This window comes from Sminthopsis crassicaudata, chromosome X, assembly GCF_048593235.1.
Source record: "Sminthopsis crassicaudata isolate SCR6 chromosome X, ASM4859323v1, whole genome shotgun sequence".
Lineage (NCBI taxonomy): Eukaryota > Metazoa > Chordata > Mammalia > Dasyuromorphia > Dasyuridae > Sminthopsis > Sminthopsis crassicaudata.
This window is the reverse complement of record NC_133623.1, coordinates 75,889,410-75,913,949: the sequence shown is the minus strand read 5'-3', so window position 1 is coordinate 75,913,949 and position 24,540 is coordinate 75,889,410. Positions and strand designations below refer to the sequence as shown.

Sequence of the window (24,540 nt, the reverse complement as noted above, 5' to 3'; positions counted from 1 at the left end):
CTGGACCTTTTGTTCTTCCATATGAATTTTGTTGTTATTTTTTCTGGGTCATTGAAATAGTTTCTTGGGAGTCTGATTGGCATAGCACTAAACAAATAGATTAGTTTGGGGAGTATTGTCATCTTGATTATATTCGCTCGGCCTATCCAAGAGCACTTTATATTTTTCCAATTATTTAAATCTGACTTTATTTTTGTGGCAAGTGTTTTGTAATTTTGCTCATATAATTCCTGACTCTCCTTTGCTAGCTAGATTCCCAAATATTTTATACTATCGACAGTTATTTTGAATGGAATTTCTCTTTGTATCTCTTGCTGCTGGATTGTGTTGGTAATGTATAAAAATGCTGAGGACTTATGTGGATTTATTTTGTATCCTACAACTTTGCTAAAGTTACAAATTATTTCTAATAGCTTTTTAGCAGAATCTCTGGGGTTCTCTAAGTATACCATCATATCATCTGCAAAGAGTGATAGTTTGGTTTCCTCATTACCTACTCTAATTCCTTGAATCTCTTTCTCGACTCTTAATGCCGAGGCCAGCGTTTCTAGTGCAATGTTGAATAGTAATGGTGATAGTGGGCAACCTTGTTTCAGTACTGATCTTACTGGGAAAGCTTCCAGTTTATCCCCATTACATATGATGTTTATTGATGGTTTTAAATATATGCTCCTGACTATTTTGAGGAATAGTCCATTTATTCCTATGCTCTCAAGTGTTTTTAGTAGGAATGGATGTTAGATTTTGTCAAATGCTTTTTCTGCATCTATTGAGATGCTCAGATGGTTGTTGTTAATTTGTTTATTGATGTTGTCGATTATGCTAATAGTTTTCCTAATATTGAACCAGCCCTGCATTCCTGGTATAAATCCCACTTGGTCAAAGTGTATTATCCTGGGGATGATTTTCTGTAGTCCTTTTGCTAATATTTTATTTTAAGATTTTAGCATCAATATTCATTAGGGAGATTGGTCTGTAATTTTCTTTCTCTGTTTTCAACCTACCTGGTTGAGGTATCAGTACCATGTCTGTGTCATAAAAGGATTTGGTAGGACTCCTTCAATCGCTATTTTTTTCAAATAGTTTATATAGCATTGGAGTTAATTGTTCTTTAAATGTTTGGCAGAATTCACATGTAAATCCATCTGGTCCTGGGGATTTTTTCTTAGGGAGTTGGATAATAGCTTGTTCTATTTCTTTTTCTGAAATGGGACTTATTTAGAATATTTACTTCTTCCTCTGTTAATCTCGGCAAGCTATAGTTTTGAAGGTATTCTTCCATCTCATTTAAGTTATTGAATTTATTGGCATAAACTTGGGCAAAGTAACTTCTATTAATGTCCTTTTTTTAATTTATTTTTTATTAATTTTATAATTATAACATTTTTTGACAGTACATATGCATAGATCATTTTTTACAACATTATCCCTTGTACTCCTTTTTGTTCCGAATTTTCCCCTCCTTCCCTCCACCCCCTCCCCTAGATGGCAGGCATTCCCATACATATTAAATATGTTATACCTAATTATTGTTCTAATATCCTCTTCATTAGTGGCGAGTTCTCCCTTTTCATTTTTAAGACTAACAATTTGGTTTTCCTCTTTCCTTTTTTTTAATCAGATTTACTAAGGGTTTGTCTATTTTGTTGGTTTTTTTCATAGAACCAACTCATAGTTTTATTAATTAATTCAATAGTTTGTTTGTTTTTAACTTCCAAGTATATTAATCTATCCTTTTATTTTTAGAATACCAAGTTTCGTGTTTATCTGGGGGGGGGTTAATTTGTTCCTTTTCTAGCATTTTTAGTTGTAAGCCCAATTCATTGACCTTCTCTTTCTCTATTTTATGCAAGTAGGCCTCTAGAGATATAAAATTTCCCCTTATTACTGCTTTGGCTGTATCCCACACATTTCGGTATGATGTCTCATTATTGTCATTTTCTTGGGTGAGGTTATCAATTATGTCTATGATTTGCTGTTTCACCCAATCATTCTTTAGTATGAGATTTAGTTTCCAATTTATTTTTTGGTCCATATCCCCCTGGCTTTTTATTGAATGTCATTTTCATTGCATCATGGTCTGAAAAGGATGCATTTATTATTTCTGCCTTACTGCATTTGATTTTGAGGTTTTTATGTCCTAATATATGGTCAATTTTTTGTATAGGTTACATGAACTGCTGAGAAGAAAGTGTACTCCTTTCTGTCTCCATTTAGTTTTCTCCAAAGATCTATCGTATCAAACTTTTCTAGTATCCTATTTACCTCTTTGACTTGTTCCTTATTTATTTTGTGGTTTGATTTATCTAATTCTGAGAGTGCAAGGTTGAGATCTCCCACTATTATAGTTTTGCTGTCTATTTCTTCTTGCAGCTCTCTTTTAAGAATTTAGATGCTGCACCGCTTGGTGCTTATATGTTTAACATTGATACTGCTTCATTATCTATGCTACCCTTTGGCAAGATATAGTGCCCTTCCTTATCTCTTTTAATTAGATCAATTTTTGCTTTGGCTTGATCTGAGATGAGGATGGCTACCCCTGCTTTTTTGGCTTCACCCAAAGCATAGTAGATTCTGCTCCAACCTTTTACCTTTATTCTGTATGTATCACCCTGTGTAAGGTGTGCTCCTTGTAAACAACATATGGTAGGATTCTGGCTTTTAATCCAGTCTGCTACCTGCTTCCTCTTTATGGGGGAGTTTACCCCATTCACATTTATGGTTACAATGACTAATTCTATATTGTTTGCCATCCTGTTAACCCTTGCTTATGCTTTTCTCCTTTCCTTCCCCCTTCCCCCCCTCCCTAGTATTAAACTTGTGAGCATCACTTGCTTTTCACAGCCCTCCCTTTTTAGGATCCCTCCCCTCACCTTAGAGATCCTCCGCCTCAAAATACCCCTTTTCCTCACAATTTTTGCATTCCCTTCCCCTTAGCTTATTCCTTCCCTTTTCACTTTTCCCTTCTCACTTTTCAATGAAGTGGAAGGAGTTTCACCATAAATCGAATTTGTCTATATTTTTCTCTTTAAGCCAATTCTACTGAGGGTATGATACACACTATGTTCATCTCCCTCCTTTCTTTCTCTCAGATATAATAGGTTACCTTTGCTTCTTTGTGAGATGTAGTACCACCACTTTACCATTTTTTACGACATAATTTTCTTTTCCACCTCTAGTTTCTAGAACAAATTATACATGTGTTCTTTACATATCTTTATGGCAGAAATATAATTCTCAAGATTTCTTTTTACCTTTTTTAGAAATCTCTTGAGTTCTGTATTTGAAGATCAAACTTTTTGTTTAGATCCGTTTTTTTCATCAAGAATAGATGGAATTCATTTATTTCGTTAAATGTCCATCTTCTTCCTTGGAAAACGATGCTCAGTTTTGCTGGGTAACTTATTCTTGGCTGCATACCAAGTTCCTTAGCCTTTTGGAAATCATATTCCAGGCCCTTCGATCTTTTAATGTGGATGCTGCTCACAGCTCCAACAGTAAGTACTGTAGTGTCTCAAATGTTTCCACAATCCCTTCCAACATTTGTCATTTGCTTTTTCTGTCATGTTAGCCAACCTGAAAGTAAGGTTACTTTGTTTTAATTTGCATTTCTCAAATCCACTGTGATTTAGAGCACTTTCTCATGTGAGTATAAATAGCATTTTTTTTTCTCCTGAAAGTACCTTTTTATATCCTTTAATCTTTTGTCCAGTGGTGAATGTCTCTTATTCTTATAGATTTGGATCAGTTCTCTACATATTTGAGGAATGAAGCTTTTATCCAAGAAATGTGATGTAAAAATGTTTTGCGAGTTTTTTGCGTCCCCACTAATCTTGGCTGAATTTCTTCTCCTTCTCCTTCTCCTTCTCCTTCTCCTTCTCCTTCTCCTTCTCCTTCTCCTTCTCCTTCTCCTTCTCCTTCTCCTTCTCCTCCTCCTCCTCCTCCTCCTCCTCCTCCTCCTCCTCCTCCTCCTCCTCCTCCTCCTCCTCCTCCTCCTCCTCCTCCTCCTCCTCCTCCTCCTTCTCCTTCTTCTCCTTCTCCTACTCCTTCTGTCAGTAAAAAGCCTTTGAATTTATAATCCATTATTTTACCCATTTTATCCTGTAATGTTCTCTATCTCTTCTTTGTTCCCACATTCAAAGAAGGAAGTAAAGAGAGAAGAAAAGAAAGAAGAAAGAAAAAAGAGAATAAAGAAAAATGGAAAGGAAGAAAGAATAAAGAAAACAGAAGGAAAGAAAGAAGAAAAGAAAGAAGGATTGAAGACGTAAATAGACAAGAAAGAAAAAAGGAAGAAAGAAGGAAAGGAAAACTTACAAAGAAAAAAGGAAGGAAGAAAGGATGAGAAGGCAATAAAAAGAAGAAAAGAAGGAAGGAAACAGAAAGGAAAGAAGGAAGGAAAAAGGAAAGAAAGAGAAAAAACAAAGAAGACAGGAGTAAGGAAGGAAAGGAAAAAGCAGGAATGGAAGAAAGAAGTAAGGAGTAAATAGAGAAGGAAGAAATAAGAACAAAGAGAAATGAAAGAAAGGAAAGAAAAAGACAAGGAAGAAGGAAAAGAAAAAGGAAGAAAGAAGAAGGAAGAAAAAAGGAAAGACAATAAAAGAAAGGAAAGGAAGGAAAAAAAAAACAAGGAGAAACAGAAAAGAAAGATTGGAGGAAACAAGAAAAAAGGGAGGAAGGAAGGGAAGGAGGAAGAAAGGAAGGAAGGGGAAGAAAGGTGAACGAAATGGAGTGAGATCTCTCAAGACAGTTGTGAAAATCGAGTAAGGCTTCATCACCTCAGAGCTGGAGTGGGCCTGAAGATAGTCCTTGGGCGTTGACTCAAGGACGTACCTAAGTCCCCTTCCTGCTATTCTCCCATGACAGCATTTTCTTCTTCACCTCAATGAAATATGAGCAGCTATGTACCTACTGGCCAAACTTTAATTTCCTGGGTAGATCCCGCCATTTCAGAACTTCAGCCAATGAGGATGAGGGTCAGTGGTGGGAGGGGCATTTGCGTTAGGGTCTATTTAAAGTGTCAAACCTGTCCCAGAAGGTGCCTCCTCCTTTCCATTGCTTGTTCGACTGCAGGGACCTGGCTTCTCGGGAGAACATATAATCAACTTTCGTTTTGCTCCTAGAGACATCTCCAGCTTTTTTATTAAGTGGTGATCGCTCTGAGCCACAGAAAGGGAAGGACGAAGAAAGGAGGGAAGGGGAAGAAGGATAGAAGGAAGGAAGGGAGGGAGGGAGGGAAGAAGGAAGGAAGGGAGGGAGGGAAGAAGGAAGGAAGGAACGAACAAACGAAAGGAGGGAGGGAAGGAAGGAACTAAGAAAGGAACGAAAAAGGGAGGGAGGGAGTGACAGAAGAGCAGGCTCAGAGCCTGTTAGGAGGGTTTCAGCCCAGACCTCATGGCTGGGCAGGGCTGGCCCCAGCTCCTTCACTTGGTTCTTCCCGCCAGCCACAGGCCCCGCTCACCTCCTCCGATAAGCCCCTCCCCCAGAGCCCGCGAAGCCTACCCGTGGTCTCCTGGGCCCCACCCCCATTCTTCCGTAGTCCCCGCCCCCAGGGCCGGCTAAACCTAGCCGTAGTCCCTTAGGGCCACGCCCCCATCGCAAGGAAAAGTCCCGCCCCCTCTGGCCGGCGCCTCGGGAGGGGGCGGGGCCTTTCGCCCCTCCCGGTTGCCGGGAAAACGCAGGTTAGAAGGAGGCTACAGCGCTGCTGTCCAGGCGGGAGGAAGGAGCGTTGCCCCCCACCCCCACCCCCGGTACCTGAGTTCGGTAGGCCTTGTTTCCCCACTCCCTTCACACCCCGGGACGACCCCGCCCCCTCTGGCTCTGGTCCTCTCTTTGGGAATTCCCCCAATCCCCCACACATACCCCCGAAGAAGACCCCGGCGGCCAGGCTTCCGGATTGGGGGCCGCTCCCTGCAGTTCCGGACCCCCTCAGTTACTCCCCCTCAGAAACCCCAAAGCTCCGGGGCCGGCCCTTCCGGTGACTGCGTAAGGGACGTCCCCCCTCGATCTCCGGGACTGGTCGGTGTGGCCCAAACTGGACTTTTCTCCCTCCGGACCTCAGTTTCCTAAAATGTACAAGGGGTGGGGGAGCAGGGGAGGAATTATTCCAGTCCCGGGACCAGGATCCCGATGCTCCCCACCAGTCCCCTAGGCAGAGACTGGGGAGGCGGAGAGGGGTCCCCTCCTGGGAACAGCTGCACTCAACTAGGTATTTCGGGGGACACGTCATGAAGGAAAGCAACAGCTGCAAGCCTTCCCTCCCCTCCCGCTTCGTCCCTCTAGCTCCTCTCTTTCCCTGTCCCCCTTCCGACCCCTCTCCCAGTCTCTCTCTCTTCCCCTCTCCCATCTCCCCTTTCAGCCTCCCCTTTTACCTCCCTCCCTCCCTCCCATCCTCACCCACACCCCACAGGAATAAACCTTTGGAGACCAGGACTTGCCACTCTTGGTTTGTGTTTTCCTTCTTGGTGTCCCAGGGGCCTGGGTGGAGGGGGCTGGAAATGAGGGTCCCTTTGGCTCCACTATCCCACTGAGAGGGCTTGCACATCTTTTTGTTGTTGTTCTGAACTTAAGAAAACAAGCATTTCCATGACAAAGAGAAATAGAAAGAAAGAGGATTGCTCCTGACCCTGCAGATCTCTAGAGTACAAAGTCCCCTTTCAAAGTTATCAGGTAACTTTCTCTCCCCTCCTGTGGCCACCATTAGACACATACCTATCCATCTATCTTTCTGTCTCTCTGTGTGTCAGTTCTTTCTCCTGGATGCAGACAGCTTCTTGCTTCATAGGCCCGTAATTAATTTGGATATTTATAAACATCAGAATGACTTGGTGGCTCAAAGTTGCTAAAACAATCCTGCTGTTACTGCATACAGTTTTCTCTTGGTTCTGCTCATTTTGCCCTTCATTATTTCCTGCAAATGTTTCCACATTGTTTCTAAAATCATCGTTCCTTATAGCAGAGTAGCACTGGATCTTTTGGAGCCCTTCATTGACCAACTGATGGGCATTCCCTCCTTAGTCCACCTTGAATTTGACTGCAGGCGCTGTTTTGCTGGAGGTGGTGGAAAGGGCCTGGTTCTACTCCCAGAACCCTTCTGGTCTTTAGGCAGGGGCCCTCCTTTCTCCTTGTGCAGTGCCAGGAAGTGGGACTGGATGATCTCCAAGAGCTCTTCTACCTGCTGTCTCCTGAGGTCAAAAAAGGGACTTCTAACTCAAGTAGTTGGTGAAAGAGCTGATATTTTGATCACCTGAGAGAAGGGAAATGACAATACTGTTTCACCTACCAACTGTTGTAAGGCACACACAGGCCTGCACGCACACACACATTTTAGTAAATGGAAGAGCTTGGCAACAACTTGGAAGAATCATTTGAAGGTTCAGAGAACTCAATAAACTTGAGTAGAGTGGGTGTAGTAGAAGAGAGGAGGAGGAGGAGGAGGAGGAGGAGGAGGAAGAAGAGCAGGAGGAGGAGGAGGAAGAAGAGCAGGAGGAGGAGGAGGAGGAAGAGCAGGAGCAGGAGGAGGAGGAGGAAGAGCAGGAGCAGGAGGAGGAGCAGCAGCAGGAGGAGGAGGAAGAAGAGCAGCAGCAGCAGGAGGAGGAGCAGCAGCAGCAGCAGCAGCAGCAGGAGGAGGAGGAGGAGGAGGAGGAGGAGGAGGAGGAGGAGGAAGAGCAGGAGACAAAGGGGGAGGTGGCTGAAGGCAGGACCTGGGGTTGGTCCTGGCTATGAACTAGGCCTGAAGTCCTAAACAAAGCTCTCGGAGGTCTCCTAGGTGACATGGAGCTGCTTGGACTGTAAAGAAAGGGGCCCCCACAATTTGGGGTCATGAACTCCTTTGTCAGTCAGTCTGGGGGAAGCTGATGGACCCCTTTTCTGAATCCGGTTTGTTGCTTTCATCCCTGGTTGAAGGAGATGCTCAAGATCATGTAGAAGTTACTGAAAAGGAACATGTCATTTGTTTTCTGCCCTAAGCAAGTTCACAGAGCCCCTGAAAACCATCCATGGACTCTGGAGGATGAGGTCTGTGCACCCCAGGTTTAGAATCCCTGGTCTGCTGGTGATCCAGCAGTGCCCCTATATTCCAAAGAGATCATCAAAGGGAAAAGCTCCCACATGTGCAAAAAATGTTTGTAGCAGCCCTTTTTTAGTGGCAAGGAACTGGAAACTGAGGGAATGCCTATCAGTGAGAGAATGGCTGAACGAGTTATGATATGTCAATGTAATGGAATATTATTGTTCTATAAGAAATGATCAGCAATTCTGATGGACGGGGCTCTCTTCAACAATGAGATGATTTATGCCAGTTCCAGTTGTTCAGCATTTGCAAGGGGTAATGTTAAAGAATTATACACACATATGTATTGAAAAATCAAAAGCTTTAATTAAAAAAAAAGAAATAATCAGCAGGGTGCTTTCAGAAAGGCCTGCAAAGACTTCCATGAACAGCATCAGCTGTATGAGGTGAGCAGAGCTAGGAAAACATTTTACATAGTGACAGCAAGATTGTGTAATGACTGACTTAGCCCTTCTCAACAATAGGGTGATCCAAGAAAATTCTACTAGACTTGGGATGGAAAGTACCATCCAGAGAAAGAACTGTGAAGACTGAATGCAGATTGAACCATACCATTTTCACTTTTTTCCTCTTTCTCGTGGTGAGTCCCTTTTGTTCTGATTTTTCCTTCACCACATGACTCACATGAAACTATGTTTAAAATGATTTTACATGTATAACAGATATCAGATTGCTTGCTGAATTGGGAGGGGGTAAGGGAAGTGAGAGAGAGGAAGAACAAATTTGGAGCGCGAAATCTTAGCAAAATGAATGTTGAAAACTATCTTTACATGTAATTGGAAAAAATAAAATATTATTAAGTGGGGAAAAAGATAAAAAAAAAATAGGATCCCTCGTCTTTGAGGTCTTTTCCAGTACCCATTCCCACTAGTCAATAATTTTGTTCCCCTTCTGCCTGTTTCAGGACAAGGAGAAGGATAGCCAACCAGATGATATTTTATCATATGGGACATGGGGCAGAGGAGCTGAGATAAGGGCCAAGTAAAGAAAAAAAGGGCATCCTCCAGGAAGAGCTGACAGGGGGTGATCTGGTGTCCACTTTGCATCCCCCTCCCCACATAGAGCATGGGGAGCATTGTTCAGAAGGATGACCTTGTGTTCCGGCAACATTCTGTGTTATCAAAAGACAGCTTCACATTGTAGATCATAATTGTCCCAACTAAGGCAGGAATGGGAATTGTTTTTATTTTGTTGAGAAGACTTTGTCCCCAGGAGTTGAAACAGAAACACTTTCCTGGTTCACCTTCAGCCCAGAAAACTAAAGGAATGGGGCAAGTTGTTATTGAGCGATCTGGAGAATTCACATTTTCACGTCTAGTAAGGAGAGGAGGCAATGTGATGTGGGAGTAATGGGGCTGAACTCTATGCTTGAGAAACCCAAGTTCAAATGCTGCTTGTGAGACTTTGTAGCTGTATGATCATGAGCAATCACATCAGGGAACCTCAACTTTGTGGGAGGGATGGCACTACAGGGATGGTGTGAGGAGCCACTGAGAGAATGTGCATAAAATACTGTTTCAACTGGAGAAGGCTCAAGCTCTGCTGTCCTTGGGACAAGAAGCACTATGGGTTCCCACATAAGTAACTTTCATAATAGAAACCTGAATTTGTAGCTTCAGCTCTTGGCTTCCATAAGGTCCTGGAGATGCAGCCAACTTATTTGCCCCTTTTAATCCCCTTTTCAAGGTTTCTGAAGTAAATATTGTAGTAGCTGTAGCTTTGCCCAATTTCTGCTGGCCCACTAGCCCCAGACCATTGATGCTTCAAGACCCGTGATTCGAGATGAGGTTCACCTTCAAAGAAGTGGAGTTCATCTACTGAAATTGAATGGACCTCGTGACCCTCTTCTTCTTCCTTTAAATACTCCCTCCTCTTACCCACCCCTTCCTGCTGGGCAGGTGGGTGTCATTTAGCTGTAAGCCCCAGGGAACCAACTAGAAGACTAAGCCTCGATTTTGTAGTTCAGGGAAACAAACCTGGGAATTGTTTATCCCACAGGGCCACTTTGCTTCCTAACCCTAACTCCAACCCTAACTGTTCCCGATTCACTTTAAGAGAAAAATGAACATTCCCATATTTTTTTTTCACAAGTGTCTCTAGAGTCTTTAGTGGCAGAGACTGGGTTCTCACAAAATCTTTCATCTCCTTGTGAGCTAATTTGCATGTCTTTGTTTCAAGCAGATGCCAAAGAGATGTGCCTTCTAATGAGACGTGGTTGGGGAAGCTCTTGTTTGTGGTTTCCAGTGTCTGTCCCTCTCTGCCAGCCACATAAGTCATGCTGGTTCTGTGATGCTTCTCTTTCCTTAGTCATGCCAAGGGAGTGAGCAGAGTAGGGCAGGGAGCAGAGAGCAAAGAGCTTCTTTTTGTTCTTGCAGCTATGCCTTATGTGGTCCCCGGGGGAGCCTCACCAAAGAGGCCCAGAGATGATTGTCATCAGGCACAAGTGGAGGATGGCAGTGTTACTTCTCATTATTCCAGTGAGACCTTTGAGTCCTTCACAGAGAAGGAAGGAGAGGAGGAGATGGTGGTGGTGGAAGATGAAGAATGTCACCCGCCTCAGGTGAAACCCTCTGGCTCTTTGGTGTCTTCTGATGAATACCAGACTGAGTCCAGTGCCTCTGGGAGCCATTCTGTGAGCAAGCAGCTGATGCCAAGCTCCAGGGATGAAGGTAAAGAAATCCCACTGGGAGGGGGCAGGAAAGGGCTGTGAGGCAGTCCATCAATTGGTAAACATTTATTAAGCTACCTCCTACATGCCAGGCACCGTGCTAAGTCAGTTCTGCTGGCCACAAGCTCAGGGTTGCACTTCCTCCCACCTCCCACCTTTGCCCATTTTTCTCTGATGTAGTGAGGCCAGCCCTACTGGCACTGACAGGTTCGCCACGGACATCAACAACATGCAGACCTCAACAGAAGCAACCCCTGACATGGCCCCCACCCCCACTCCCCACAAATGAGCCATCTAGCTCTCTATTTTCTCCGAGGACACAGGCCACGTAGAGATAAAAGGTCCGCACCAGGGTGCATTGCTGAAAAGGGCCCAGCTGTTCTGAAGAGAGCATAGTGAGGGGTAGGCAAGGCTACTGGGAAGCCAGAAGGAGTTACTTCAGCAGCTCCTCAGGATGGATATCTACCTTCCTCCTCACATCCCCTTGCCACGCAGCCAAGTTTCACCCTTCTTTCTATCCCCTTTCTATCTCGGTGTCACTCCATTCCTGACAGCGGTCTTGTCTGTGAGTTGTACATGCATTAGGGACCTACCTGGGATTGAGAAGTAAAAGGGACCTCAATGTTGTGGCCAACCGTGGACTGACAGACGAATAATTTGAGACCCACATAGGGGAAGTGACTTATAAGAGGTCACGTGAGTAATATTGAGACGAGCCGGATTTGAACGAGCCCATCTGTTGATTTGATGGATGGACGAGCCCATCTGTTGATTTGATGGATGGACGAGCCCATCTGTTGATTTGAAGTCTGGTCCTCTTTCTATGATGCCGCACTCTCTTCTTCTAGATCAGGGAATGCAGGCCACGTTGAATATTTCTGTGCAATGAAGGTAAAATCCAAAAAAACACATCTGCTCCAGAAAAACAATGGGGTTCATTCCAAGGCCAGCTAGTACTGATTTGGGATAATTTTCTATTTGGGATGATCCATTTCCACAGGCCATTCTTTCCACTGGCGCCGGTCATTGAGATTTGTCTGTCAGGACAGTTCTGCAGTGCGACAGTGAGGGGAAAAGAATGATGAGGTGTGGCCTGATAGTGGACTTCAAGATAATTCAGGGTTGCATGAGCAAAGAAGCTAACCATTTCTGCTTCTCCTTAGGAAACAGACCAAGCAGAAACAGATTCAGATGGCCACTGGGGAAAGAAACTATTGGCTTGCAAAGGCTCTGATTCCTAAAAGAGGTTAACAGGGCAACATTCTGGGCCCGGCATCCTTCAGCTCTTTGGGCAGGCTGACTTGGGTACACTCTATAGCCTGGAGGATGACGCTGGGATGAGAGAACATCTTTTCTCAAAAACGATGATGGATTTTTTTCCCCTTGCCATCGCTTCCCAGTGACATCTCCCCAACCTCAGTAGCACCTTCCTTGGGAACAGAGAAGTACAGTAGAGCAAAGAAAACCCACCCGTTGGCCCTTTCTGACATTTGCCATTTTGAGCCTCTGGCTTTTTGCCTCCTCTCCTGAGTGGCAGGAGGCTGCTTCTTTCTCAGTTCAAGTGGTTGGCCTCTTGAGGTCCTTTTCAGTTTAGGGGTTCTGTGGGAGACTGTTCCTTTCATCGTAGTCAACAAGGAAGCCCTCCTAAATACTGCTGTGTGTGTTGATTTTTATGATGTCTCAAATAAGGGGCTAAGGAGCTGCTTGGTGTCTGGGATCTAGTGTATTGATTTGGGCTCACTACTGGGTAGAATGTCCTCAGGAAGTCAGAGGTGACCTTAGAGGACATAGTGCCCTGCATGGGATCCTCCTAGGAAGGCAGGTCATAACCCCAACCCCCAAGTGTCTCTCCTTTAGACTTTTATAGCCCTTCCGACTCAGCTATTGGAGATTCCTACCATGGCCATAAAGAATGGACCAGAAAGCCTTTTTCAGGTCCTTCCCATGTGCATCTCACTGTAGAAAATGCACATAGTAAAGCAAACCAGTCCCTGCCCTTGGGAAGCTCATTCTCCACAAGGGGAGGCCACCCAGAGAGGATCGATCAGGTTCTGAGTTAGCTTCATCCAAGTAACGACAATACCTTATGATGGGTTCCTGAGGTTGAACCAGTGACAGCCTCAAAGACTGTGGTGACAAGAGCCTCCTTGTGAGGTCTTCAGTAGCTAGCCCTCTACCACAGTCAGCTGACATCTCCCTGTTGTAATTTAGATGAGCCATTGGACCCATTGGACTCTGCTGCTCTACAGGAGAAACGGAGTCAAAGGTGGATCCAGCATCTCAAGGCCAAAGAAAGTCCCAAAGGACAGGCCCTGGCAGGCCCCACATCCCATGCAGGTAAGCCTGGCCTCCTCCTCCTCTGACTGCTTTGTCCATAGCTGTGTGACCCTGAGCAAGGCGCCTAGGCTTTCTGAGACTCAGTTTCCTTCTCTGTAAGACAGATCTCATACGTGCACTGTCTACCTTCCCAGGGCCGCTGTGAAACCTCAAAACGTTATAGAAATGTCAGCCAGCCTGAGACAATTTCTCAAGCAGAAGGAAGGTGGAGCAGAGGCTGCCATGCCTCTTCTTCTTTGCTGGGACAAAATGCTGAGGTTTTGGCCTCCTTGTGCTTTCAGGGAAGGCAGAACCAGAGGAAGATGCTCCAGGAAAGAGTATAGAGGCACCGGGCAGCTGTTTTCTCTTTTCCCTGCACAAGTGGAGGGTTTGTTGGCATCGTGACTCATCCCTTCAGAAGATGGATGAGATGGTAGCATCATCCTGGCCCCTCCCTTGCTTTGGCAAATAGCAAAGGACCCAGGGAGGGGGTGGTGAGAAGCAGGGTCAGGAGGCCTGACTCCATTGCTTTGTGGAGTGTGGAGGACGGGTGATTTGTTTCTGAATCCCACCCCCTCTGAGCCCCCCAGGTCTTCAGACTCAGGACTCGAACCATGTTCCTAGGCCTTCCCATGTTCCTATCTCTGCCCTGCAGTAGCGCCTGCACTGGCACTCGACTCAGGTTTGGATACAACTGGATTTGGAGACTGAGGCCTTGGCTTCTCTTATTGGCAGCAGTGTGATGAAGTGGAAAGAGGCCTGGTGCTCGAGCCCAGGAGATCTGGGTTCCAGTGCTGGCTCAAATGCATAATTGAGCTGTGGAGAGGGTACCCTGATGCAAATATTAGCCAGTGTTCCTCGTGTCCCAGGCGCCTGTTTGTGGCCCAGGGACACCTGCTTTGGTCGAGTTGGAAACAGTCTTTGTTACCATCAAAGTCCCCAGCCTCTCCCCCTCCCCAAGTGTTCTTGACCTCGGGCTTGCGTCTTGTACCAGTTTGACTCACGATTAAGTCTCCTTAGTTGCGTGAGGCATATGATTGGGGAGTATATGGAAACCACCCCTTGTCACAGGGTGGCTCATTTTCTCCATCTGTTTTGTTCTGGGTAAATGGCAGGTATGCTCCTTCTTGCTGTGCACGACAGAACCATAGATTTAATTTTGAAATGAATAGCTTTGCTCTGTTCACTTTCCAAGACAATAAGGCCACTTGCTTCCAGCAAAGGAAAACCCACGTCCAGTAATTGTTTTTCCTCGATCCTATCTTTCTGACTGTAGGTGATGTTAAGTATATGCTGCTTAGACAGCATCCCCTGCTCTTTACACATGAAATGATGCCATCAGCCCCACTTCCAATGTGACCAGAAACAACAGTGCCCTTCTCAGAAAGGCAAAGCAGCGTTTGCTTGTGTGAGCCTTAACAATGCTCGTGGTTTAGATTTGGAACCACAGGGCAAGTCCTGTGACAATGAAGGTAATGCCCAGGTATTGCAGAGTGAACTTTAAGGAAGAGCCCAGAAGTAGCAGACATTTCCTCATTGTGGACAAACTCAAAGAAACATTTGATCCAATCCTCTTGTTCTCCAGTGGTGGAAACTGAGCCCTGAGAAGCTCCATGACCAGTTTATGGTCACGTAGATACGAGGTAGCTAAACCAGGTCTCCAGCCTTGGAATCCAGGGTTCTTTCTGTGGGTTGTCTTCCTCTTATCAGTGTGTGCGGGCCTCTCCCCCTTGTAGCCAAGAACTTCGCAATGCCTTTGTTTTTCAAGACGCGTTGAATTTCATTACTTTTTCGCTGGCTGATCTTAAAAATGGCCCAGTTCTTGATGCCATTCTCATGGGCCTCTGCATGGCCTTCTTCATCTACATTCTGATGGATTCTTTCTCCTAGATTTTAGTTATATCAACCACCAGAAATATTATTTTTCTGCTCCTCTTTTGCATGAAGGTATCTGGTTTCGTTCTTTTCCCTGATTGTGCACCAGATTGCATTTCCCTGTTGGTTTATTATAGTCAGTCTACATTTCTTGGGCACCACCTGTGTGCCAAGCATTCTGTTAAGCCATGGGCCTACACAGAGTCCCCCAAACTCCATCCCTGCCCTGGAGGACTTTGCAGTTCAGACATGGACACATCAAACATACAGGCTAACTGACTAGGAAATAATTAAGAGGGGGGTGGCTCTAGAATTAAGAGGGGTTGTGAAAGGATTCTTGAAGATGTTGGTATTTTTGAGGAGAGCTGAATGAAGCCGGGGACATCAGGAGATCGACTGCATTCTAGGTTTAGGAGACAGGCAGAGATAATGACCAGCAGTGACAGATGGAGGGTCTTGGTGGTAGAGCAGCCAGGAAGGCCAGCGTCCGTATGGAAGAGTCCCTGTCCCTTAGTGACGTTTAAGTACATGGGAAATGTATGAGAGAACAGGGGAAAGGCAGCCGGGTATCAGTGGAGAGGAGTCAGGAGTTCTGAGTGCAGTGGTATCAGATTCCTTCTCCTTAAAACTGTCCATCTGCCAACTGATGTCTGGCGTCCTTTTCTTCTCTAAAGCCCGTCGATCTCAGAGACTCGAAGGCCCCCACCCTTTGGCGCAAGGAATGGACAAAGAGTAAAATTTGGGCCTTTCTGATCCCCTTTTCTTCCCCTAAGTCTAGCCAATGGGGTAGAGACATAAATATCCATAGAGATAGAGGGGTGATTCCATATCCTTTTAGACTTGGACGTATGTGCCATAAAAGTCAAAGCCCAAAGCAAAGGTCCTGACTATTCAGACTATTCCCATCAGTACTTTTGTGGTAACCAAGTAGGCTGGTGACCTGTGCCCACCGATGGAGGAATGCCTGGGAAAGCTCTACCAGACCATAACATAGGATCCTATGGCAGCTACAAGGAACCCAGAGAGACATGGGAACATGACTGTGAGCATCAATTAACTCCAGATTCGTTAGCCTTCTTGTTTTAAACCGTGAGAGTAGCCTTATTTTCTGATAAACAGAATCTCTCAGCCTTAGAACTGAAGGAGCTTTCCTTGACTGGCTTTCTGGAAGTAGAAGTGGATTTTTGCTGGGAACTGTATAGAGCAAGTTTGCACTTCTTGGGGAGAGGGAGGAGGGGTGGAACTAGATGACTTCTGGGGGAGATCCATAGGATTCTTTCATGTGGAAGAGAAACAACCCTCCGTGCCGTGCATTTCTAGACGATGTCTATCAGAGACAGCTTGTTGATTTTTACAATCATTCCTGCTTGGAGGGAGGGAGCCATGTTTCTCCCCCTAATTGAAATATCTTCTTCCTCAACCAACATCTCCTCACAGTTTATGGTTATCGTGAAGCAGAAGGCAGCGTGCTCAGCGCAAGACCGAGCAATGTGCAGAACTGAAGCGTAGGGATCTTTTATTCTCTAGAGTGGAACAAGGGTCACGTCAGCAGCCTCAGAGATATGTCTTCCCCAAACTAGCCATTCCCTGTTTGACCTAAGCTCTTTCTAAGGATTCCCCTGGTCCAGTCTAGGCAGAGTTGTATTACTCAGAAATTCTTCCTACTCTTAGCTTGATCACCTCCAATGAGACAGATGTGCTGTGTAATCTTAGTCTGGAACCTGAATGAATGGGCAAAACAAGGATTATTCCAAAAAAGACTGATAAGATCTTGATTCCAGTGAGACCAAGACTGTAAGATCAGGACAGTGTCCTAATGTGATCCTGTGGCATTTTGTGGCACTTCCTGGCAGAGTTAAATAGACATGTGAGCCACCATGTGACTTAGGCACTTTATTCTGAAGAAGAGGGAACTGAAGCCCAGAGAGTGAAGTGCTCCTTGACGACCCCCCCCCCCCCGCCTCTTTCTTTCTCTCTCTCTCCCCCTTCCCCCACCAGGAAGTGGTAGAGCCAGGATTTGAACCCAGGTCCTCCAAAACCTGGGTATCCAGGTCTCTTCTGCCACGTTATGATGCTTTCCCTTCTGGTGTGCTCTACCTGTCACGTGAGGAAATCTATTGTTTTCTCTTCTTTTCCTTCCTAAGTGATAAAAACAGAGGGTGCTGGAGATAGAAAACAAGTGAACCTCCCGAACCTGATCTTGTAGCTGACATTTTCCTTTTGGGTATATGTTGTTGACAGATGTCGTGGAAGCATCTAAGAGTGAACAGGATGCCATGCAGGCTTTTTGTGCCACTAAGATAAACCTGATTCGTCATCAGCTGAACTCTCAGGTGGCGAGTGGCAGCGGCCATCAGAGGCAGCAGCGAGCATTGGTTGCAGAGAAGCCAGTGACAGATGAGATGAACAACTGTGTTGTTCCTCGTCAGCTGATAAACAGAATCTCTCAGCAAAACCTGAGGGCCGCACCCAGCCAGGTACAGTAGCTGGAACTTGGAAGCACCTCAGAAAAGGAAAGCTTTCTGATGTATTTATCCTACAAGGGACCCATGTTTTTCTCCAGCCTCCCGGATCCTGTGACATTGGGCTTGATGAAAACCAAATCCAGGCAGATGGAGGTGAGGGGTGGGAATGAGGAAGTCCCAAGGCAAGGCAGCCCCCAGCATAGTTGGGGGGCGGAGCCTGGAGTCACCAAGGAATGGTTGATCTCTTCTTGCTCAGTGTAGGAAAGGGAGGAAACGGAAGCCACATTAGCATTGACAGCCTGGAAGAACACTGAGGGGAGGGGGGCTAATGGTCATCGTGAGAACAAAAAGGCTGGCAAAGGAATTGTTACCAGGAATCCCGAAGCGGTATCAAAGGACACATCCAGAAAGCTCAGAGTGAGCTCTGCCTAATTGGGATGCTCTGGCTTGACCCAGAAGAGGTGAGATAATGCAGTCCCTCCCTTCTCTTAGGCGGTGTCGGGCGGTGGGGGGGGGGGGGAGGTGCGCTGCCAGTGGGGAGAACATTGGGCAGGTCCAGTCAGACTCACAGGAGGTGAGTCCGGGTTGTTTTGCCACACTGCCTGTTAACCTTCCCATTCTCCTTTGTTCCAAGAGCCACTTCTGTGTGGGGTGAGGGGAGGAAAGGGAAACGTACTTTTTGGCAACAAAGTTTGTATGAAAGCAGAAGATGCCAACAAAGAGGTTTTCAAGGGCCGAAGAGCCAACAAGGGGAAGTTCTGTTCCGAGTCTGATTCTTTCCAGTAACTTTGGGTGTGTTGGTGGGAATGATGGGAGCCATAGGAAGAAGTGACCTCCCCATCTTAAAAGTGGGACTGTTTTGGTTGGTTTGTTTGATTTTGAGACTTTGGCCTCTGAGTCTCACCTGGACTGGAAATAAGGTGACCCCTTTCTGGATCGATGCCACTGCTGATCTTGCTTAGGGCTCTGACCCATTCCAGTTCTGACCCGGGCCTTTCCTCGGGCAGCCTGGTGGCCCCTTGCTCTTGGGGCTTCACCATATTAGTGCCAGTCTTAGTTTGGACACCCGATTAGCTTAGGGCACCACAGCTCAGGACTCCTGAGCACAAATGCTTCACCTGCTTCAGCCTCCCTCCTGTCAGGGTTTCCAAGTGTGGGCACCACACCCAGCCAGCTTAGAATTTGTGGGAGGGAGGAGGGCAGAGCCAAGTCAGGGCTGATATGTACCCTAGACTTGGTAAGGGTGGGGTGTATTTCCGAGGAGTCAGAGTGGATTTGTGGGATAGCAAGGACTAAAACTCTCCTTTAGGAAGCTCTTGATCCATTTTGACAATTCTGAAGAGAAAGAAGAGAGGATATGGTCCACAGAGAACAATGCGAATCCATAGCTGCCTCACTTATTATCTAGCACTGTTTTTGGGGGGAGAAGCAAGAGTGAATCATAGAGAAGGTGGAGAAAAACATAGCACATCTCTGTATGAATAGTGTTAGAGGGCCTAAATCTTTGAATGAACTAAGGCCAGGAAGTAAACCAAAAGATCTTGGAAAGGAGTTTTGTTCTGTTTCTGTTTGGGGTGTGCCGTATGCTAACGTTTTGAATCTAAATTTTGTACGGATGCTAGCTCTTGTTATTTTCAGAGGAAACACTTTCAACTTGCTTCTCTCTCAATCCCAGGGTCCTAGGTTCATGGCTCATCTCTGCCTCTGAACCAGCTCTGTGACCTCAGCTGATACAGTTCCCCTCCATTTGTTCATTTGTCAAACAGGGAGGGAAACCCACTCTCCTCACTTGACAAGATAATGGTGGGGATTAATGTAGCAAAAGTACGTTTTTCCTATTAGGCTCCATAAAGATGTCGGCTGTCGTTACTCTTTCTGCTTCCAAGTATGGGCTATTGATCATTACGTTCGGAACGGAGTTGGATGACGACAGAACTAGGGCTAATGGCATCCAGTCATTTCTCCTTCCAATTTCTAATTTCAAGGTGTCAGCAGTTAAAAAGCACAACTATTCCCGGTGCCCAGAGTGTACCAAGAAGAGAGGAGAACTCTCCCAGCTGACCTTTGTGCGCCAGAAAAAGACCTTCCTTGAGTCGGCACTGCTCAAAGAGAAAATGGACGAGTATCGTCATACCAAAGTGAGTGGCCCTTAGGCACAGGTTGGCAATAACCCATATTTCTCTGGGGTTTGACAGCTGACAAAGAGCTGTCCTCGCTAGATTCTGAAGAAGTAGCTAGCAGAAGCAGCTGCAGTGTCCTCCTCATTTTAGTGCTTGAAAACTTGGCAATTTATCTTGAATATTCTTTTCTTTTTAAATCATATCACAGACTTTCTCCCTCCCTCTCACTCCTCCCCCACCCATTGAGAAGGCAAACAAGATGATATCAGTCATCCATGTGAAATTGTGCAAAATGCATTTTCCTATTAGCCATATCTCAAAAAAAAGCAAAAAACAACAAACAAACTGACACCCTATCTATAGCTGCTTACCCGTTTGGTATTAATGCATCAGTATTTGTTAAGTTATATCACTTTGGGGTTCTTTCTGTACCCTCTAGATGGAGGTTGGTGCCTTCATCCTCTGTTCTTGAAAACAGTTTCTTGGTTGTGTATGGAGATTTGGTTTTTTAATGTTTGGTACACATTATTCGCAAGTCTGCTTGGTCCTGGAGGTTAAGCCAACCCTGGGAATATTAACTTGCTGCTTACGTACTCAATTCCTTTAAAACATTTTATGTGTCATAAGCAGCTGCAGCATCATCAGCATAGGGAACACTCAGCCTGGTAAGTCCTTATCCAAGTGCCAATCAAGAACTCAGCTGTAACTTGGAGTCTCAGACAGTCCCTTGGGTCCCCGAGAGTTCCAGTGACAGGCCACACACGTCAGAGGTGTCCCTGACTCCCAGGCTTCCCCTCCCTCCCTGACCTTGTGCTGCTCAAGTCATTGCGTGCCCCTTAAGTCATTAGTGTTCCCTTACTCTTGTGTTAAATGTAAATGTTCTAAGGTATTAATTTTCCCCTAATAAGCATTGAAGTCTCAGCCCATAAACATTCTTACATAATCTCGTGTTTATCATTCTCCTTAATCAAGGGTATCAAGACCCTAGTTGTGTTCATTTTTTTTCCCCAGAGGATTTTTTGGCTTTATTCTTAGTTCTCTATAACGAGCTGGCCCCAAACCATCCATTGCACCTATCCACCCTGGAGATCTTGGGACATATTGACATCCTCCCTGCTAGTCTGAAGAATCCCATCCAGATCAGATACTATATATACCTCCTTCCCTTTCCACTTCTTCCTGTGAAGTGGAATAGTAATCAAAGCAATACTGCCACTGTTTTATGTATAAAAGCTTCTCATTTTTGTAATCATTATTCTTTTCATGCTTGATAGAAGCCACTGATAAGTCCATCTGGTCGTCAAATTTATTTTTCATTCAGAGTTCATTTGTAACTTCTTCGTTTTTTTTTTTTTTCCCCAAAGATTGGGCTATGAAAAGTCTTCATTTCTTGTTCTGTCACTTGGAATACTTTAGATATATTTGGCTATTAATCCATTTTAATCAATTGAGATTTTCATTTGCATTTTGTTGAACATCTTCACTAATTTCCTTCATTTGTTCTGACTTCTTTGTAGTTTTTGTGGTGGCCATTTGGCTCTTTTCTCTCCTATTTTAAGCATATACAGTACTGATTTATCCCTTGGATCATTTTTTCCCCTTAGCACCCAACCTCTAGTCTTATGTGTTTATCAGTTCAGAAAGCAGAAGAGCCAAGCTTTCAGCTGTGTTATTCTCTCCTTTGAGTTTTCAGCCTTTTGCTCCTGATCCGTATGGTAACTCAGAAGGAATTTGTTTAAATGTGTTTCTCGTTTCTAAAATAGCTTTGGATCCTAAGTTTTAGGCCATTCTGTTACCTTTCTCCATTTCTTAGGTGAATTCTTCCCATTCTGATACAGTGCTATGATTATTTATTGTACATTTCTCTCTGCCCGATCCTTTTTATACTTTTTCCTTTCTTTGACCCCACTTCTTCTTTACTAACAGCAGAGGTGTGGGGGAGGTGCCGAACATTAATGAGCTATATGCATGATGCAGATTGCTTCTGTCCTCTTCCTCTCAACCTGTCCCTAGTTATAGATTCTTATAATTTCTCTCTTTTCTTTGTTCTCCAGTTTGTGATCCTCCCTTCAGAGTCAGATTGTGTTTTGCTTCTGACCAACCCCTGACCCTATTCTGCCTCTTGAGTCACCTTTCTATTCTCCCTGTTACTCCCTGATTCCTTGTTGACTTTAATATATATATTTTTTTCTCACTAAACTCTCTCTCTCTCTCTCTCTCTCTCTCTCTCTCTCTCTCTCTCTGTGTGTGTGTGTGTGTGTGTGTATCTGATGACGCTCTCTCTCTCTCTCTCTGTGTGTGTGTGTGTGTGTGTGTGTGTGTGTGTATCTGAGGACGCACATGGTGAAGGCACCTACATGAATATTTAGAAATGCTCTTTGGCATTCAAAGCCCTTTATCACCCAGCCCCCTCCTTCCTTTCTAGTCTTCTTTCATTTCACTCCCCAGCACATACTTTTCTATCCAGTAGCCCTGGCCTCCTGGGTGTCCCAGGAAAAAGACCTTCCATGTAGCCCTGGGCATTTTATCTATGTTGTCTCTCAGACCTGGAATACTCTCCCTCCTCTGCTCCAACTCCTGACCTCCGGGGCTTCCTCTGAGTCCCAACTAAAGTCTCCCCTTCTACAGGAAGCATTAATGCTTCCACCACTCTTAATTCTAGGGCTTTCCCTCTTTTAATGATTTCCTATTGATCCTGTACAGAGCTTTCTCTCTGTCTGTTTGTGTACATGTTGTCTCCCACATCACACTGTAAGCCTCTCGAGGGCAGGGGCCTATCTCTTGCTTCTTTTTGTATCCCCAGCACTTAGCACAGTGCCTGGCACATAGGAGGCGCTTAATGCATGTTTATTGACTCGAACTGAATTGAGCTACTAGCCGTGTGGGTAAGTCATGTAGCCTTTGTCTGCCTAAGATTCCTGATCTATAAAATAGAAACGATAATCCTATGCCTACTTCCTGACATTAACTTGCAAATGTTAAAGTGCTAGAGAGAGACTATTTTTCTGTTTACTATTATTATTACTTTGATCAAGATGATGGCGATGATGTATCATCATTGGGTAGTGCTCCTAGTTAATCTCTTCTTTACACAGCTGAGGAGTCAAGTTTTGGGAGATAGGGGGGCCTTCCATGGGTTCATCCCAGAATTCTGTGATTCTACCTGAGCCAATTCAGTTTGTTGACAGGTGGCATAGCAAGGGTCAAGGTATTCCCATGATTGGGATAGAGTGATAAAATAGATCATTTTGATCATGTGAGTTTGAAAAGCTTTTGCACACACAAAATTGGTGAATGAACATAAGGGAAGCATCCAAGAAGACGAAAATTTTATATCAAATCTCCCCACTCAGTAGCTGCTATCCATAACTGACAGAATATGGAGGATCAGAAGCCATGGGTCAGCAGGGGAGTAGTCACAGGGTATGAATAGACAGTTGTCTAAAGAACTGTATACTGTTTAAGCCAGCTGCCCCAGATCCCTCGCAGTAAGAGAAATGCCAGCCAAAGCCGCCCTGAGGTTTCTCTCCCTACCTGGAAAACCAGGTGCTAAAAGTTGGGAAGGGTTACTGTTGGAAGGATGCAGAAAGCCTGGCACAGTCATGGGGTTTGAGGTGGTCTATGAATCCATCCCACCATTTTGGAAAGCAATTTGGAACTATGTGAAAAAAGTGACTGAAATACGTACCCTTGCACCTGGAGGTTCCCCTGCTAGGCACATACCTAAAGCAGGTCAGTGCTCGGAAGGAGGGCCCAATGACAGCAAAACAGTCAGAGCAGCACTTTTGTAGAGTTACCCAGAAATGGAAACTGGGACTATGCCTGTTGGTTGTGACACAGGCCACCCAGGTTGTCATGTAGGACAGTAATGGCATGCTAGTGTGTTGCATCAAATGAGTATGAAGAATTCAGAGTCTTGATGCAAAACGTGAATGGATGCAGAGTGAAGTCAGGAGAATCAGGAAACCTGTATAGACAATAACGATTTCAGTGGAAGGAAGAACAAGAAATCCACTGACCTTGCCTTCTGTGGAATTAGCCCCACAGGAGCTGCATGGAAAGGCACCCCCCTGCCCCTTCCTTGCAATGCTTCATGATGGCTCTGGCCAAAAACTTCCGTACCAATTGCCATCCTTGTAGGGATAAACCTTCCCCCCCCTCCAAGGATTGTCTGGTGCCCACACAGAAGATCCAGCAGGTTTGATCAATGTTCGGTGCTCCAAGAACTGGAGGAAGAGAAGTGACCTTGTCCTCATCTTTGTCTTAGAAGTCCTCATGGTCCTTGTTCTTGTTACTGGTTTCCTGTCTCTTTGCCTTCTAGGACTTTCTCAGCTTCGTTGGGGAAATCCACAAGAGCCTCCCCAGGCTTTCAGATGACCCAGAGACTATCTGGAAAAGATTAAATGCTCGAGGTCAGGTTGAATAGAGTATGGTTCAGCTTGGTCCCAGAGCAGGAGATTGGATTGAAATAGCAGGCCCTCTCATCTCCACCCTCGGCCCTAAAGCCTAAAGCTCTTTGATGCAGCCAGCTGTTAAGAATAACATGGCCAATAAACAAATGTTTCTGTCTTAGGTTTGATTCCCTATCATTATTCCTGCAGCTACACAGGGATATCCACTTGGGGGTTCTGTGCAGACCTGCGCACTTCACCAAAGACTCCTGAAGGAGCTCCTGGACCCACAGCCCTAAAGCTGCACCACGGGGCTGGGGCTGGAGGCATTCTTCAGAGAAGAAAGTCATCTCTCCCCTACCTTCAACCTGGTAGGGAGCTAGGACATGAGCATTGATGAGTATAAGAAATAAAAACACATTTGGGCTGCATTAGGAAAGTACAGAGTGAAATGCCACATGAGGTCACACCCTTCAAGTGATTACATTCTACCATGCAAGAGGGAGAAGAACATTCCAAGAACAGGAAACAGCAAAATGGAAAAAAATTCCACAGAACAAAAAAACTCACTTAAAAACTCAATTGGACAACTACAAAAAGATATTTAAAAAGTGAGTGAAGAAAATACATCATTGAA

At 45.1% G+C, this 24,540-nt stretch overlaps 1 protein-coding gene across 1 annotated transcript; it reads left to right on the top strand.

The window, feature by feature from the left end:
• Positions 1–5,588: 5,588 nt before the first annotated feature.
• LOC141548244 (uncharacterized protein C8orf48 homolog) lies at positions 5,589–24,084 on the top strand. The gene is made up of 6 exons (XM_074276993.1): positions 5,589–5,760; positions 10,444–10,737; positions 12,948–13,073; positions 17,169–17,404; positions 19,378–19,530; positions 23,834–24,084. Exons 2-6 carry the CDS (start codon positions 10,446–10,448, stop codon positions 23,936–23,938), a joined length of 912 nt encoding a protein of 303 aa, XP_074133094.1. The 5' UTR covers positions 5,589–5,760; positions 10,444–10,445; the 3' UTR covers positions 23,939–24,084.
• Positions 24,085–24,540: the final 456 nt, after the last annotated feature.